The sequence below is a fragment of the Carettochelys insculpta genome, chromosome 20, assembly GCF_033958435.1.
Source record: "Carettochelys insculpta isolate YL-2023 chromosome 20, ASM3395843v1, whole genome shotgun sequence".
Taxonomy (NCBI): Eukaryota; Metazoa; Chordata; order Testudines; family Carettochelyidae; genus Carettochelys; species Carettochelys insculpta.
In genome coordinates this window covers 5,069,823-5,084,329 of record NC_134156.1, presented here as the reverse complement: position 1 = coordinate 5,084,329, position 14,507 = coordinate 5,069,823, and the positions used below count along the sequence as shown (strand labels likewise).

At 41.7% G+C, this 14,507-nt stretch overlaps 1 protein-coding gene across 3 annotated transcripts in view; it reads left to right on the top strand.

Moving 5' to 3' along the window:
• The window catches only part of NARF (nuclear prelamin A recognition factor), a 33,000-nt gene that overhangs the window by 7,617 nt on the left and 10,876 nt on the right, over positions 1-14,507 (top strand). For all 3 annotated transcript variants that reach the window (XM_075014812.1, XM_075014813.1, XM_075014814.1), the window contains exons 4-8: positions 1,293-1,436; positions 4,308-4,440; positions 5,528-5,662; positions 10,770-10,888; positions 13,216-13,345. In XM_075014812.1, the coding sequence (XP_074870913.1) occupies positions 1,293-1,436; positions 4,308-4,440; positions 5,528-5,662; positions 10,770-10,888; positions 13,216-13,345 (661 nt within the window). The remainder of the gene's footprint in view (positions 1-1,292; positions 1,437-4,307; positions 4,441-5,527; positions 5,663-10,769; positions 10,889-13,215; positions 13,346-14,507) is intronic.

The window sequence follows — 14,507 nt, the reverse complement described above, 5'->3', positions numbered from 1 at the left end:
AGGCTGAAAATGCTTCCTCAAATATAAATAAATAAATAAAATGAACGTACTTCAGTGTGTTGGCTTCGTGCCTATTCTCATTGTATCTAAAACAAGCTTTTTTCCCCCCTTCTTTTATACAGTCTTACTCCTCCAAATAAATGTAGTTCATAATTACAAAATGACCTGCAGCTGATGCTTTACCAATGTTTAAAATGATATAGTATCTCTTTTTTCCCCTCCCCAAAAGCTTCTACATTCTAAGGGACTGATTATTCATGGTGTTGAATGCAGTTATCTTGAGTGAAATCAGTGAACATTTAGGCTGCTCAGCATCAGACCTCCTGAAATCTTTACTCCGAGTGCTCCGACTGAAGACAATGGAATACTTGAGTAAAGTTACTCCAAACAGAGTTTGTAGGATCAACTCGAGGCAAATGCAATATGCAGGACAACTGTTTCCATGTGAGATTTGATCCTACAAATGTATTGCTGGTGTAAAACTCTTGAAAGTAGAGGAGGAGGGTGCTTGGCATTTCAGACCACACACAAATACTTTCTAACTGTGGATGAAAGAGATAATGTTGTAAGTCTCATACTTGGTTCGCTGAGGGGTATTCTGGAAGTTTCTCTCTTCTTTACAGAAGTTCCTCTTCCCTGAAGTTCATTAATAATGTTCCTTCTGTAAATACAGGGCTGTCATTAATATAATGAAACATAAAATAATGCAGCTTTAGGGCCAAATCCTGGTTGCCATAGATGTGGGATTCATTTTGTTTAGGCCAGTAAGACGGTTTGCCTGACTCAAATTAGCACAATTTGACCTTCTTTTGTTTTGTGCCCTTAATAAAAACTATTGCCAACATTTTCACACATGGGTGTCTGATGTTAATTATGTAAATTAATATTAAGCATTTAAAAAGCTGGAGAAGGTAAATACTCAAACTGCATGTGAAGTTAATAGATGCTCTGCCCAATTTCTTGGCAAATGAAGCCACTAACAGTACCTGAATATGGACATGGTTTAGATGCTTAGCTTTGAAACTCCAGTCTTGAAATTTTTTAGCACAATGCATCTTCCAGAAGGCAGTTATCTCAAAATGCTTTGAGGTATAATAATATAGTTTAATAATGAGAGAGGGGCTGAGAATTCCAAAGTTACTGAACAGATTCGTTTCTAATTTTAAATGTTAGAAATATACATAATGGAAACAGTTGTTTGCTGATGAAAATATCAGAACTACAGTTGGAATGTAAATAAGTCAGTGCAAAGGCCCTGCAAGTTACCTTATCCAATCTCCTTTCATTTTCAGAAAAGCGAATTCCATAAATTGGCTAGCGCTAAAATATTCCTTAGTGACTGCCTCGCTTGTGACAGCTGTGTGACTGCAGAAGAAGGTGTCAGGATTTTCCAGCAAAATCAAAAGGAGCTCTTTCGCATACTCAATCTCAATAAGGTAAGGGGACACAAAGCACACTGGAATTTGTGTGAGGAGAAGAATGTGAAATAGTGACCAAGGATTTTCATTCTCCAAAACAAATTGGTGCTTTTTGATATAAGGCAAGAAGGATAACTAAAAACCCTTGAACAGTGTAGCGCTTATAGGACTTCATCAATGAAAGCAAGAAAATGGCTATAAACTAAAATCTTATGAGATGTATTCTCTAAAGCGTAAGTAAGAAGCTGTAGGGCAAAACATGATTATTATCTTATGTCTTCAATAAGAAACTCTGGGGTGTGCCATTAAAGTACTGTTACGTGTGCACTTCTTGGCTGTTGAAGGCAGTCTGGTTTTGATGTTCATGGTAAAGCAATGGTTTTCAAAAGTTTTGGCCCTTGGCCCACCCTGCTTAGCACAAACTTTTCCACAAACCACCAGCCAACCATCCATACTGACAAAATGCCTTTGCTTATCTCTAAATATAGCAAACTTTTTCATATCCAGCATTCTATTGTCCAGAACTCTCTGAAATAACTGGCATTTTAACTATAAGTAAATTTTAGTTAACATTTTCCATAAGTATAGTGTAGTGAAAGTAAATAGAGATAAATACAGTATGTTTACAATTTTTTCTTGTCTTATTCTGTAATCTTATTTTTCTTTAGTGTTATGCATTGCTAGGTATACCTCTCAATTATCCAGAATATTTGAATATCTGGCAACCTCCCAGCCCCGGAGCTGCTGGATATGAAAGAGTTTACTGTACCTTAAATACTTAGTTACTCAAAGTAGGTCACTGGAGTATAAATACACAACTATAACGTAACAGGGTATATATTTAGATCTTATTGCATAGATCATTATTTTAACCAACTTTGTATTAAAGTAAAACATTAATTTTATGTTCAAAACAAAACGTTCAACATCATCTTTATTTATGGCAGGGATGGGGAATCTGTTTTGGTTTGGGGGTCACTGACCCACAGAAAAATCCATCAGGGTTCACACAGATGAGAAGCAAAAACCCACTAGTCCTTACAGATGTGGCCCCTCACTCAGACACCTCACTCCCCTCTCACTCCAGCCCCACAGGGGAAGGAAGACTGGCTTCCTAGAGGCCTGATTAACTCTTCTGGGGTCCCGGGGCTAATAGATTCTGTGGTCTCTGGGGTGGGGGTCAGAAGTGAGGGGTTCCGTGTGTGGGAGGGGCTGCTGGGGAGCAGGATGGGGGATGTAGGCTCTGGGCGGGTGGGGGGTTGGGAGGTAGGGTGCAGAAGCAGACCAGGAAGTTGAGGTCTGGGCAAGAAGTAGGGTGCAGGAGGGACTGGGCATTGGGGTCTGGCTGGGAGAGAGGGTGGCGGATCTGGCTGGTAGAGAGGTTGAAGAAGGGAGTGGGGTGGAGTGTGGAATGTGAAGGGAATGAAGCGGAAAGGTTCTGGGAGGGAGAGGGGCTAAGGATCTGGGTCTGGGCAGGAGGCAGGGTACAAAGAGAGGGGTGGGGTTCTGGGCAGGGGTGCACATGTAGGGGCTGGCCAATGAGAGCAGCAGGGAAAGCAGTTTCCAACACGGCTATTCTCTCAAACAGGGCAAGGTATAGCAGCAGCATGTGGAGCCACTTCTTCCTGGCCCCCACAAGCCAAATCTAGCTTACAAGGCTTGGGGTTCCCCTGCCTGCGGGTGGAAGCCAGCTCAGGTCCCCTGCTGCTGGGATAGGGAGGTGGAGCAAGCCCTGAGCCTGTGCCTAACTGCAAGGCTGTTGCAGGCCACTAGTTGTCTGTGGACCGCAGTTTGAGAATCAACTGTGTAAAGGTTTGAAATTATCAATGGCCTGACTGCAAAAATTGAAGAGAATTGTGACATTAGTTTTTAGCACATGTTTTAAGGTAGGGATGATACCAGACTCGTTTGAAAGGTGTGTGCAGAAGGTGTGCTATCTTGGGTTTTTGTCTTCCCCCCCCCCCCCCCCCCTTAAAATTAAATAAATAAAATCAGAGCTTCTGTGTGGCACAAATACAGTGCCATTTTATTGCTGGGGCTGGAGGGTTTTGTTGCTTATCTAATGCATGTGATACTTGTGTATGATCTTGACATTGACATAATGATCTACTAAGTCAAATTATGGCATTCTCAACCAGGAAGTAAAAGCTACTCTTACATTTTTATTTTTAATTGAAATTGATACTGCTCTCTGCACCTGTTTGATGTGTCTGAGTAGTGTGAGGATTCCTCCCAGAATATTCTGGGCAGTTTTCAGCACTGCTATCACTCTATAGCCTGATGTGGTTCCATAAGTGTCAGATAAGCAAGGATTTAAATGTAGAAGCATTGCTTTCTTCCTTTTCATTCAGTTTAGTTCTCTGGTGCAGGATTTCTCTATAATGCCAATTCCTGTTCTGTTGATTCCCTTTGAAGTTAAGGGCAACGGGCATCTCTCAATCACAACCTTAGTTTGAAGGGCCAGATTTAAAATTTAAAGCCTCCATGTTCTTGTAAGCATTAATTAAAACTCACATGTCAAACACATTGTTTCCAAGCTCTTCCCAAAACTTGAGAGCATACTTCCCTTTGTTATCAAAATCCTGTAAGTGTTGATTCCCTAACTCTGTGCGCCTGCTTATCAGGCTGAGGACAGAGTTGTCCTAGGAGGGATGGAATTCTTTGAGTCTTACATCAGCAGTTTCTCCAGCAGATTAACACTCTGCATTGGCAGGGGGATCAAAAGGAAATTCTGCTTCACTCTCCCTAAGTAGCTACTTCATTGAGGCTTTTGTGGTATGCGTGTTCAGAGTGTAGGATTTTAAAGGAATGACTCTTGAGAATTTGGAGGAGAGAAGAGAGGGGGCCTTATGCTGTTGTAATAATCCCCCATATGCTTTATTTTTCCAGAAATGTGATACCTCAAAACACAAAGTGTTGGCGGTGTCTGTGTGCCCTCAGTCATTGCCTTATTTTGCAGCTAAATTCAATCTCAATGTAAATGATGCAGCCAAGAAACTCTGTGGTTTCCTCAAAAGTCTTGGTAAGTTCTGTTTCGTTCATGCTTAGGGAGAACACGAGGGTTTATCTTGCTTCCCTGGCCGAATGTTGCAGCTGTGCCCAATAATAAGTGACTTTTGCCGTTGTTTAGAATTGTTTTGTTTCTGTTACTTTGTGACATAACTGGGCCCTTCTCAGAAATGTACTTGGCACAGTGAAGTAGGGATTGGTGAGGGTTAGGAACCTGCATGGGTGGTGTTTTTGTTTTTTGTTTGGTTTTTTTTTTGGACAAAACTTGCAGAGCATCTACATGCACAGTGTATTTTGTCGACAGAAACTTTCAACAAAAAAAGCCATGTAGATGTGCTGGGGTGGGGACCATTTGCCACCAGAATGGATTAAAAGATTGATCCACTTTTATATGTAAATGCGATTTGGCGACAGAAATTTTGTCAGAACATCTCCTCCAATAGTAACTTCTGTAGATTGATGTTTCTAGTGTAGTCATAGCCTTTGTGCGAGTTTGGGTGACAAAACTCTCTAGTGTAGACGTAACCTCTGAGTACTGGTGGGCCCAAAATGTAAACAATCTAAAATACATTCTTTGAATACATTGCACTAGGCACAATAATATATATACTATTTCATAGCTATAGAGACAGATACATGGGAGGACTTCGGTGATATACAGAATATCAAGTTTTGTAAGTATTTAGGCAACTGCATCAGTGGGAGTTTGTCCCTTTGCAGAGATATAAAAGTAAAAGTGTACACTAAAATGTTGGCTGTAAAAGAATATTCATGGTTTGAATCTTTGCTAGCAGCCCGGTTCTCTTCTGCAATAGTGTAAAAGTGAGCAATAATCAGATTACCTTTTGAAGATTTAAAGAGTTTCATAGTATTAACAAGTCACCGGTGTAGCTGAATCCATGTCACAGACCAGGTCCTTTCAGATTTATGGCTTTTGCTGTTGAAATATGCTGTGGGTATAAAAATTGTGCCAAAAACTGATGGGCTAGTTGGAGGTCTTGAAAGTCACTAAAAAGCCTGGAGATGGGGAAGAAGGTCTATTAAATGCAAAACAATGAAGGAGTTAATTTGTTACAAATGTTTGTCCCTTTCTTTCTTAGGGGTGCATTATGTATTTGACACCACTATTGCTGCTGATTTCAGTATTCTGGAGAGTCAGAAGGAATTTGTACGGCGGTATCAACAGCGGAACCAGGAGGAACATGCCTTGCCAATGTTTGCCTCTGCTTGCCCAGGTGAGAAATAGTCCCTAACTCTGTTGTATTGTACAGTCCCCCAGTTTTCATTACAGAAATAAAAAAAAAAAGCGTAGGTTAGGTTTGGTCCCTTGTAGAGTGTAAGGTTTTGGGGTTCTGTATTTCAAGGATTCTGGCACTTACATCACACATTCTCCTCTCCTGTATGTAGTAATATTTGGTAGCAGTGACAGATTTCTCTATTGGTCAATGGCATCCCAGCCAATTGGAGAGCTCCGCAGGAGTTCTGGGACCACTGGAGCTGTTGGGGAAAGGTTCAGGTGGGGCCAGAATGCAGCTGAGGGTAGGGCTGGGCTGGGGTCTACTGCATTTCCCTCCGTTCCCAAGCAGTCCTCCATGCCCCCCTGAGGGGGTGCCCCACAGTTTGGGGACAATTGCCCTAGGCTGTGGTAAGAGCTGCCCAGAGAGCCCAGGCTCTGTGGGGAAACTCCTGTTTGCTGCACATCTTTCAGCCACCAGCTCGTGTCCTTGCCCCTCAGGGTGCCCAGTCCAGGGAAGGTGAAAGGTCCATGGCTCCACGCTGTGGCCCAAGCTCCCTGGCTACTCTTACCATAGCCCAGCTTCACCTACTTAAAATCCCATATAAACACTGACAGAGGAACGGAAAAAAAACTTTGACTGGTATTAGTAATGCATATCAGAACATGTTGCTTAACAGGTAGTTTATCAGGAAAAAAATATTTTTAATACTTAGTTTAAAACTAACACTAGTGGACAGCATTCCTCTAAGGAAATACTACCATAAAAGAGAGATGCAAGATAACTTACAAATACAGTGTGATTTCCTTGGAGAGCTGCCAGTTTCCATAACATGCCATTATCAGTTAACGTACAATGCATGGGCGTATAATTTTGAATAGATTAGTTTCTGGGAAATAGTGGTTGGTTTTTTAATTATACTCCTACATTTTATGATGTAAAAATAAGTATCCTTGGGTGAATAATTTGTGTATATTCTCTGCTGGATGTGTTGAACAAAAACTTCTGGAAGTTGCATGTGTATATGTCAGGAGGAGAATATCCTTTAGGTTTGTCTGTTAGGAAGAAATGGTTCTTATCTATTTCTTGTGTTCAGAAGCCTCTGTTCTTTGCCTATAGCTTGTAAGATTTAAACAAAAGAACACCCAGTTCATCTTGTTTTGATGGTTTAATGGAAAGACTCTCAAATTGACTTCATTGGAATTTGGATTAGGCTCTGAGTACAGTGGGCTCATGAATAATTTCCCATAAGTGCAGTTTTGTGTTTTTCCTCATCTACAAATCAGAGCTAATGCTTACATCAGAGGGATGTTAAGAGTCAGTCAATTAATGGAAGGTACTTACAGGCTTATTTACACTATACATTTTGGCAATTGTTTTTAGCAGTGGCACAGCTGCATTGCTGCTAACTATTATGCAAGAATTAGTGGAAACAGATCACGTTTTCAGTCCTATTGCTGTAAAATGGGAGCAAATACTGTGGTGGACGTACTCTGTGTAAGTGCAGGTTGCATTTTCATTCAGAACCTTTAGAGGAGAGACCTCATGCTCAGTTGTAATAAATTCTGTAGATGTAGTAAAAATGTTCAGCTTTATTCCAGCTGTCTGGGTTTTTTAGTTTCCATTCCGTGAACCCATGACATCAATTGGCACAAGTTCTGTTTGCTTACAGGGTATCTTCCTTTATCTCAATATTGGTTTAAAGTTGTATTGTACGTAGAAGATCACTTCAGATTGAGTCAATGCGACAGTTTCACTTCTGTTTCTTTCAGGGTGTAGTTTTCCACATATTGAACTATTGTCCGAAGTATACAATGATCTAGTTGTCTGGGATGCAAACTAATGCTCTCCTCTGATTTATTAACACTGCAGATTAAACAATTGCATCACAGGACCATCATAAAGGGTCATCATTTGTGGATGCGTTGTAAACTATTTATCATCTGAGGTTTCTGTGCTTTCCTTTTGGAACTATGAGAATCTCTGTTTACTTCTGCTTTTATATCCCCTACTCAAGCCCTGGCATCACAGCCATCAGCTGCCTGATAGTTTAGTCTCTGTCCCTTAGCTCTTATTGGTTTTTTTTTTTTTGTTTGTTTGTTTTTGTTTTTGTTTTTTTCCCCCCCCCCCTTCTGTGGGGAGATGAGTCAACATTGAGTGACTGAAACACTTCCTCTTGGAACTGGCCAGCTGTTCCCATCCTCAGCTAACTACTAAAGCAAATGACTGGGACAGGCAGTTGAATTTAAGTCTCACAAACAAGAGAAGAGTACATTGCTACTAGATGACTGTTCAGAAATTTTTAAATGTCTTTGGCCCAGGTGGGCCAAATTAATTCTCACTGTTTTTCCACTGAAGTGTACAGAATTAGGCTAAGGATAAATCTGGCTCAGTATTTCTCTGTTTATAGAAATGCGGAGGTGTTCTAACCACACATTTTCAGCTCATTTTCTATACAACAGATACCACTGAGAACAAGATGTGAACAGAGTCTGAGAGCATTTAGGCATTGATTTGTGGTTGCATAATCCTTAAAAAAAACCTGGGGCTTTGAAGCTAATATAAACCAGAAAGTAGCCTAGAATTAATGCAAACATATGTTGAATCTGTATGGTTAAGAAGACGTGTTTCACTGTGGTGAGAACCATTCAGTTCCTTAAATTTCCTATAACTGTAGTTCTGCATTTCAGACTTATTGATGAGTAGGCAGAAACAGACTGCATGTGTGGAGTGCAGATAAGTCTTGTATTGCTCATTCAAGAAGGCTACTTGCAGAACTAAATGGTGACTAATGCCACTTGTGCTGCTGGAAATAATGGATGCTTGTTTTGCTTCCTAGCTATATGGTAGAACAACACATGAAATAACTTTGGCGTACCTAGCTGGCTGCATCTGTTTGGATTTTAATAAAACTCTCCTGGGCTTGTGGGATTTATAATATTGAAACCATTTGGTTTCTGAAAACCAGCTTCCGAGGCCCAGCATTGTGGTGATTAATGAAAATCATGCCAGATGTTTTAAGAACAGGAGCTTCCCACAACATAGATCTGGAGTGATCACAGTTGAAAAGTTCTAATTTAAAAATAAGAAATACTTTATCTTTTTAGAGGCATAAATTGTTCTGTGGTCATTTATACAGTATGTTATATGTCTAAGATATAATTGTTGAGATATAATTTGCTAAAGGATTTCAGACTCCAGTGATAGCCATCCAAATTTTATTCCAGCCACTAAAAACCAATGGAAAAATAAACATTTTCCACATTTTTATATGACCTTGATTGTTATAAAGTGAGACCTATAGCACTGTTTGGAACCAGGAACAATGATGGTAACCACAACACAAACTTCCTGTCTGTAGTATTGTCAGTGCTAATCTAGCCTTTGCCTCTCTGGAGCAGCGATGAATAATAAGTGTATGCTGAAGGGAGAGGAATTGGGGGTGGCTTTGTGATGCAGATGAATGCCTGTTAGGGTCTCAGTTTAAGCTGGTCTGGCTAATTGTTAATATTAACCAGAGCTGGGCACACCAAGGAGGAGGATGGATAGAGCTCCCCTAATTTGCACGTGCCTTGTATAATTCTCCCCATACTGCTAAAGCGTCCTATCTGAAAGACAAGGAAATACATCCTACTCCCTTCAACTGAGATACAAAAGGAGAAAATCGGTGGGCACCATCCTGATTACAATACTGTCTGCTTTTATTTGTCCAACTTCCTGTTTTCAGCTGACCTGCATGTATAAGTACTGTATAATGTCTTACCTTATAGTGCTGCTGCTTTGTGGTCTCCAAATCTCAAGACCACTGCAAGCCTACAAATATATTTCCTAATAGCATGTGCTGTATAGCCATTGTATTTCTCTTTGGGGATGGAGAGCCTGTCTGTTATGAAGTGGGTGGTGTTTGTGAGCTAAGATATTGGACTGACCCTGACACTTCTGTACTGTTAGTTTTGGAATTGGAAAAATATAAATCTGCCAGTGTAACAGACACATTGTAAGTCCAGTAGGTAGATGTCAGCCTGGGACATGGGAGAACCAGGTTCAATTGCATGCTATGTTTCAGGCTTCCTGAGTGGCCTAGTCATGTCACTTTACTCTGTCTTATTTTCTCAGCTGTACAATAGATATAATTGTATTGTCCCGCCCCACAGGGGTGCTATAAAGATAAATGCATTCAAGACTGTGGGGGTCAGGTGCTACAACACTGAGGTCAGTAGAAGTATATTAGATAGAACGTATCTGTTCATTTCTCCAATAATACACAAATACTTGAGATGCTTGTGGGGTTTTTAAGAGAATATGGATAATTGACTTTTATGTATAACAGTAGCTGATTTGGCCAGTTTTGCTCCCTGTAATGCAGTGAGTTTTTAAATGATGCTTCATTCAAAACTACTGTTGGAGAAGACAAACTGTAGAGTGTACTGAGATAACTTAGGAAACAGAAGCTTACACAGTTATTCTATGCTCTTCAGTAGGGAGTGGAGCAGTACTAGTGCATAGTGATCCAAGTGATGGCTGCCAGAAGTGTTGACTTATTTCATTATTAGCTGAATTCCCCAGTTGAGGTGCTGTCCTTCTTGCTCTTGTAAGTCTGCTCATTCAAGGGGATGTAATATATATTTCATGTCACAGTGGATTGTAAGTTAAAGAATAATTACTCCATGGATTCACCAAGTCCATTTGTGATGCCTGTTATCTGTCTGAACAATAAAAGATTTATTGATGGGGACTATTGACATGGACAAAATGAACATCAAAGAAGAAATTTGAAAGCATGTGCAAAATATGATTGTCTTATGAGGTGAGGTTTGTTCTCTGCTGAGTGCATGGGGAGACACCAGACTTGTCCAGTAAGCGTGTGGAGCAAAGGAAAATAATACAAGGAGGAGGGGAAAACTGTATGATCCAAGGCCTGGTGTACACTATGAATTTAGGTTGTAGTTATCTGTGTTAGGTTGATTTTTATAGCAAATTAGTTCTATGCCATCAAGCCTCCTCAGCCCTGCCACCCCATGATGCTGGGATTTTTCATCCTTTTCTTCAAAGAGCTCTTTCCATATGCCCTCAATGTTGCTGTCTTCCTTCGTTTACTGTATTCTAGGTTGGATCCGATACGCTGAAAGGGTACTTACCAACCCAGTGACTCCACACATTTGCACTGCGAAATCTCCACAGCAGATCATGGGGTCCTTGGTGAAGGGTTACTTTGCAAGGCAACAGGTAACTAATTCTACTTTTCTTGAGTGTTCTAGAGAATTGTTCTCTTGTATGTTGGTATGTAATATTTAATGTGTCTTATATCTGCTCCCTGCCACACCAATTTTTCCTAAATTATCTGTTCTTACATCTCCAAGTAGATTGTGCTTTGCTGCTGTGCAGGTGTGGTAAGATAAAGGGAATGTGCAAAGAACCTCTCCATTTCACCCCACACTGGCTGAATATAGTTGCAGTTCTTGTGCTCTCAATACCTCATGGAGAGAGAGGGTTTTTTTTTCCTTTTTGTCTATGTAGAAAGTTAAATCCAGGATGGTCAAAGTAAAGATGGCATGCCAAATGCTGCCCACAGAGTTCTACAATACAACCACTCCATCTTTAAAGCAGAGCTTATCATGCAGAAACTACAGGTCCCCGCATGCAATGCTCTGTCTCAGATCAGAGTGAAGTATTTGCATGCTGAGAACTGAGGTATCTATGGTTCAGAGTTCTCAGGTTGAATCTGTCAGTAATTTGAGGTATGGTCTTAAGCAAGTCACTTCCTTTCGCTGCCTGAGTTTTCCCATGTAGGGTGACCAGGCCTCCCAATACTATAGGGATCATCCCAATATTAAGGGCTTTACTTTACATTGGCAACTATACTCTTCCTTCTGCCCCCCTTTTCCCCTTTGGGGAAAAAATAGTGCCCTGGTTTTCCAGAACTCTACTTGGTTGCCGTATCCCCATGTGATAGATGGGAATAATCATACTTAACTTCGTATAGCAAAGGGATGTTGGTTGCATGAGTCAGTTATTGTAAAATCCTATATAAATATATATATGCTGCTGTTGTCAGTGGCTGATAGTCTCCTAAGCCAGGGGTGTGCATAATGGGGTTGCCCCCCCAAGGGGGTGTGACATTTTGTAGGGGAGCTGCAGCGCGATTGGCTCTCCTTCCCTTCCTGCACCCCGCCCCCAGCTTCTACTGCCTCACCAGCTCTCTGGTTTCTCCTGTGCGCCCTCTACTACTGCTGTCAGCAAGGGAACCCCCCTCCCCTGCCCTGCTGCTTAGCCAGTCAGAAAGTGCAGAGGCCATGAGTCAACAGTGGGGCCAGCTGGTGAGTTCCTGGCTTGGTAAGGTACTCTCTTGGGGTCCTCCCTTCAGAGCACCCCCTGGAGCCTTCTAGCACCCTTTTCCTGAGCATGCCCCCACAGATCCCTTCTTGTGGTCCTCCCACAGGTTGTGGGGGCCCCAGCTAATTGCAGGGCCAAAGATTGGGGCCTAACGTAAAAAGTTTGCTCACCCCTGTCCTAGGCAATAAGCAGCCTCTCTGTCAGAGGGGCAAAACGTGGGTGCCACATGCTAAATGACAACTGAATCTCAAAATCTGGACATGTCACACTTCTCAAAATGCACAGCATGCACTGTACTAAAGTAGTTTCCGTGAGAAAAGGCTTCTTGTTTACTTGGTTCTTTGTAGTGAAATTTTAGCGAAACTGCCCACTTGCAAGAAGTTGTATACCCTAAGTGTCTGACATGTTTCTGACAACTACTGTTATATTTTAAAAAAAGACTGCTCCAGTTGCTGTGTCTTGCAGTAGTTTCAGATATAATGTGACTGTAAGTATCACTTGTGTAATTTTTTGCAATGCAGTAAACCCTCAATTTAATTGTCTAATAGTGGAGAAGGGGTGTCCGTTAATGCCGAAAGTTCATTAAATCCAAATGATTATACCGTATGATGATGCACTGACCTTCCCGGCCCATCACTCACTCCTGTCCTTTGCCCCCCATCTTCCCTTTCCCCCTCTTCCCCCATTCTTCCTCTCATACCTTTATCCCCCTCTCCAAATTACCAGGAGAGGAGCTGCATGATGGCCTGGCTCCTTCCGCTTCCCACAGCTCTCAGCATGCTCAGTGCGGCAGTTCCTCCAGCCCCTGGCTTCAGGCTGCCCGCACGAAGGCAGAGCACAGCTGCTGCCCCTAGCCTGCCAATGGGCAGCAGCCTCTGCCACTGAAGCTGCTGCTCAGCAACATTGCAAGCAGACACAAGGCTGGGGGAAAGCTCTCATGCTCCACCACAGACCTCCCACCCCCACAGCAGCCCCAGCCACTCCACTGGCCCTGGCAGCACTATCTGTGGTGGCAGCTCCTCCAGCCCTAGTAGCTCCAGTAGTGGCAGCTCACATGAGTCAATGGCATTTATTTTGGGGTGAGGGGGGAGCTGGTGGATAGTATCTGTTAATTCCAAAGACTGTTAAATGGAGGGTTTACTGTAATACTTTGATCCATGTTTGTCTCCATGCATTCTTGGCCTTCCACAAAACTCAGATATGCTCTTTTCATTCCTTAGAACCTGTCTCCAGATAAAATTTTCCACATAATTGTGGCTCCTTGCTATGACAAAAAATTGGAAGCTTTGTGGGAAGATTTTTACACCCCGTTATATAATTCTCAAGATGTTGATTGTGTTCTAACATCAGGTAAGACCTTTTTTAAACTTAACCCAGTATAAAGTGGCAGCATGATTCACCCATTGCTTGAAATGGCTTTAATTCACTTAGCATTTTGCAGCTGTCAGAACAAGGCTTGGTTTCATCTGATTCCAAAAAAGGCCCCTTTGTTAATTCACTGACTGTAGATGTATTTCAGATATTGGGTGTGGTGTAGATAGAACAAAAATGGTTTGTCTCTGTTCTTCTGTCCTTGCATCATACAGAGCAATTATCTGAATTTGCACTGCAGTCAAATCTTTCTGCCCTGCTGAGCATTTATTTAGTGGCTTTGTCCTCATCTACATTCCACCTGATCATTAACACATCTCTTCTGTGATGTTAGCAACCCCCTGCCTATCAGCAGCTTTCAACACCTGCCTGTTGTTTTTTTTTTCGCACAAAGTGGCAGGGGGCGAATAGAAGATGGTCAAACTGCCACCAAATGTTTCTTCCTTTTCTCACCAGTGTGGAAATTTGTGTCATTGCCACCCTGCCCCAAGGTCCAGGAAGCTATCATTCAGACTTGGCCAGTGATAGGTGGAAGGTCATTTATCTTGAGATCCTTCAGGACAGGCTATATTAGCTTTTATTCCCTGAAATGAAGAGACTGAGAGCTTGCTTGTAGCCCTTGGAGGGTGCAGAAATACTTGATCTGAAAGTTCATGATTCTTTCTCCCACACTAGAGCTCAGATGCTTCTTTTAGATGTTTTAAATGTGAGTCCGTACTAGGAAGGAACTTTGAAGTTAGGCACTACTTCAAAGTAGCCAGCAGAGAGTCTACTACACACATTAGCCCTTACTTTGAAGTCCTTACTCCATTCTCAGGAATGGAGTAGTGCCCTGCTTCATAGTAGGGTGTGTGTAAATGCTCAACTTCAAAGTTATTTTTGTAGTATAGGCACTGCCTAAGAGTCTTTTTAAAGATAAGATCGTTTTCCCCTCAGATCTGTTGTCATGGGACTCATGTCACTAAGGAGGGGGACACAAAATAGTCCCAATGATAATTTTTAAAACTATCCTTAAACATCGCCAATGTAGTTTTGATAAATATGTGGTAAATCCAGAGATGTGTAGTTATGTGGTATGGCATAAGTATATTATGGGAACTCATATGCGGGACCCTGCAGGATTTAATAATGGGTTCATTCC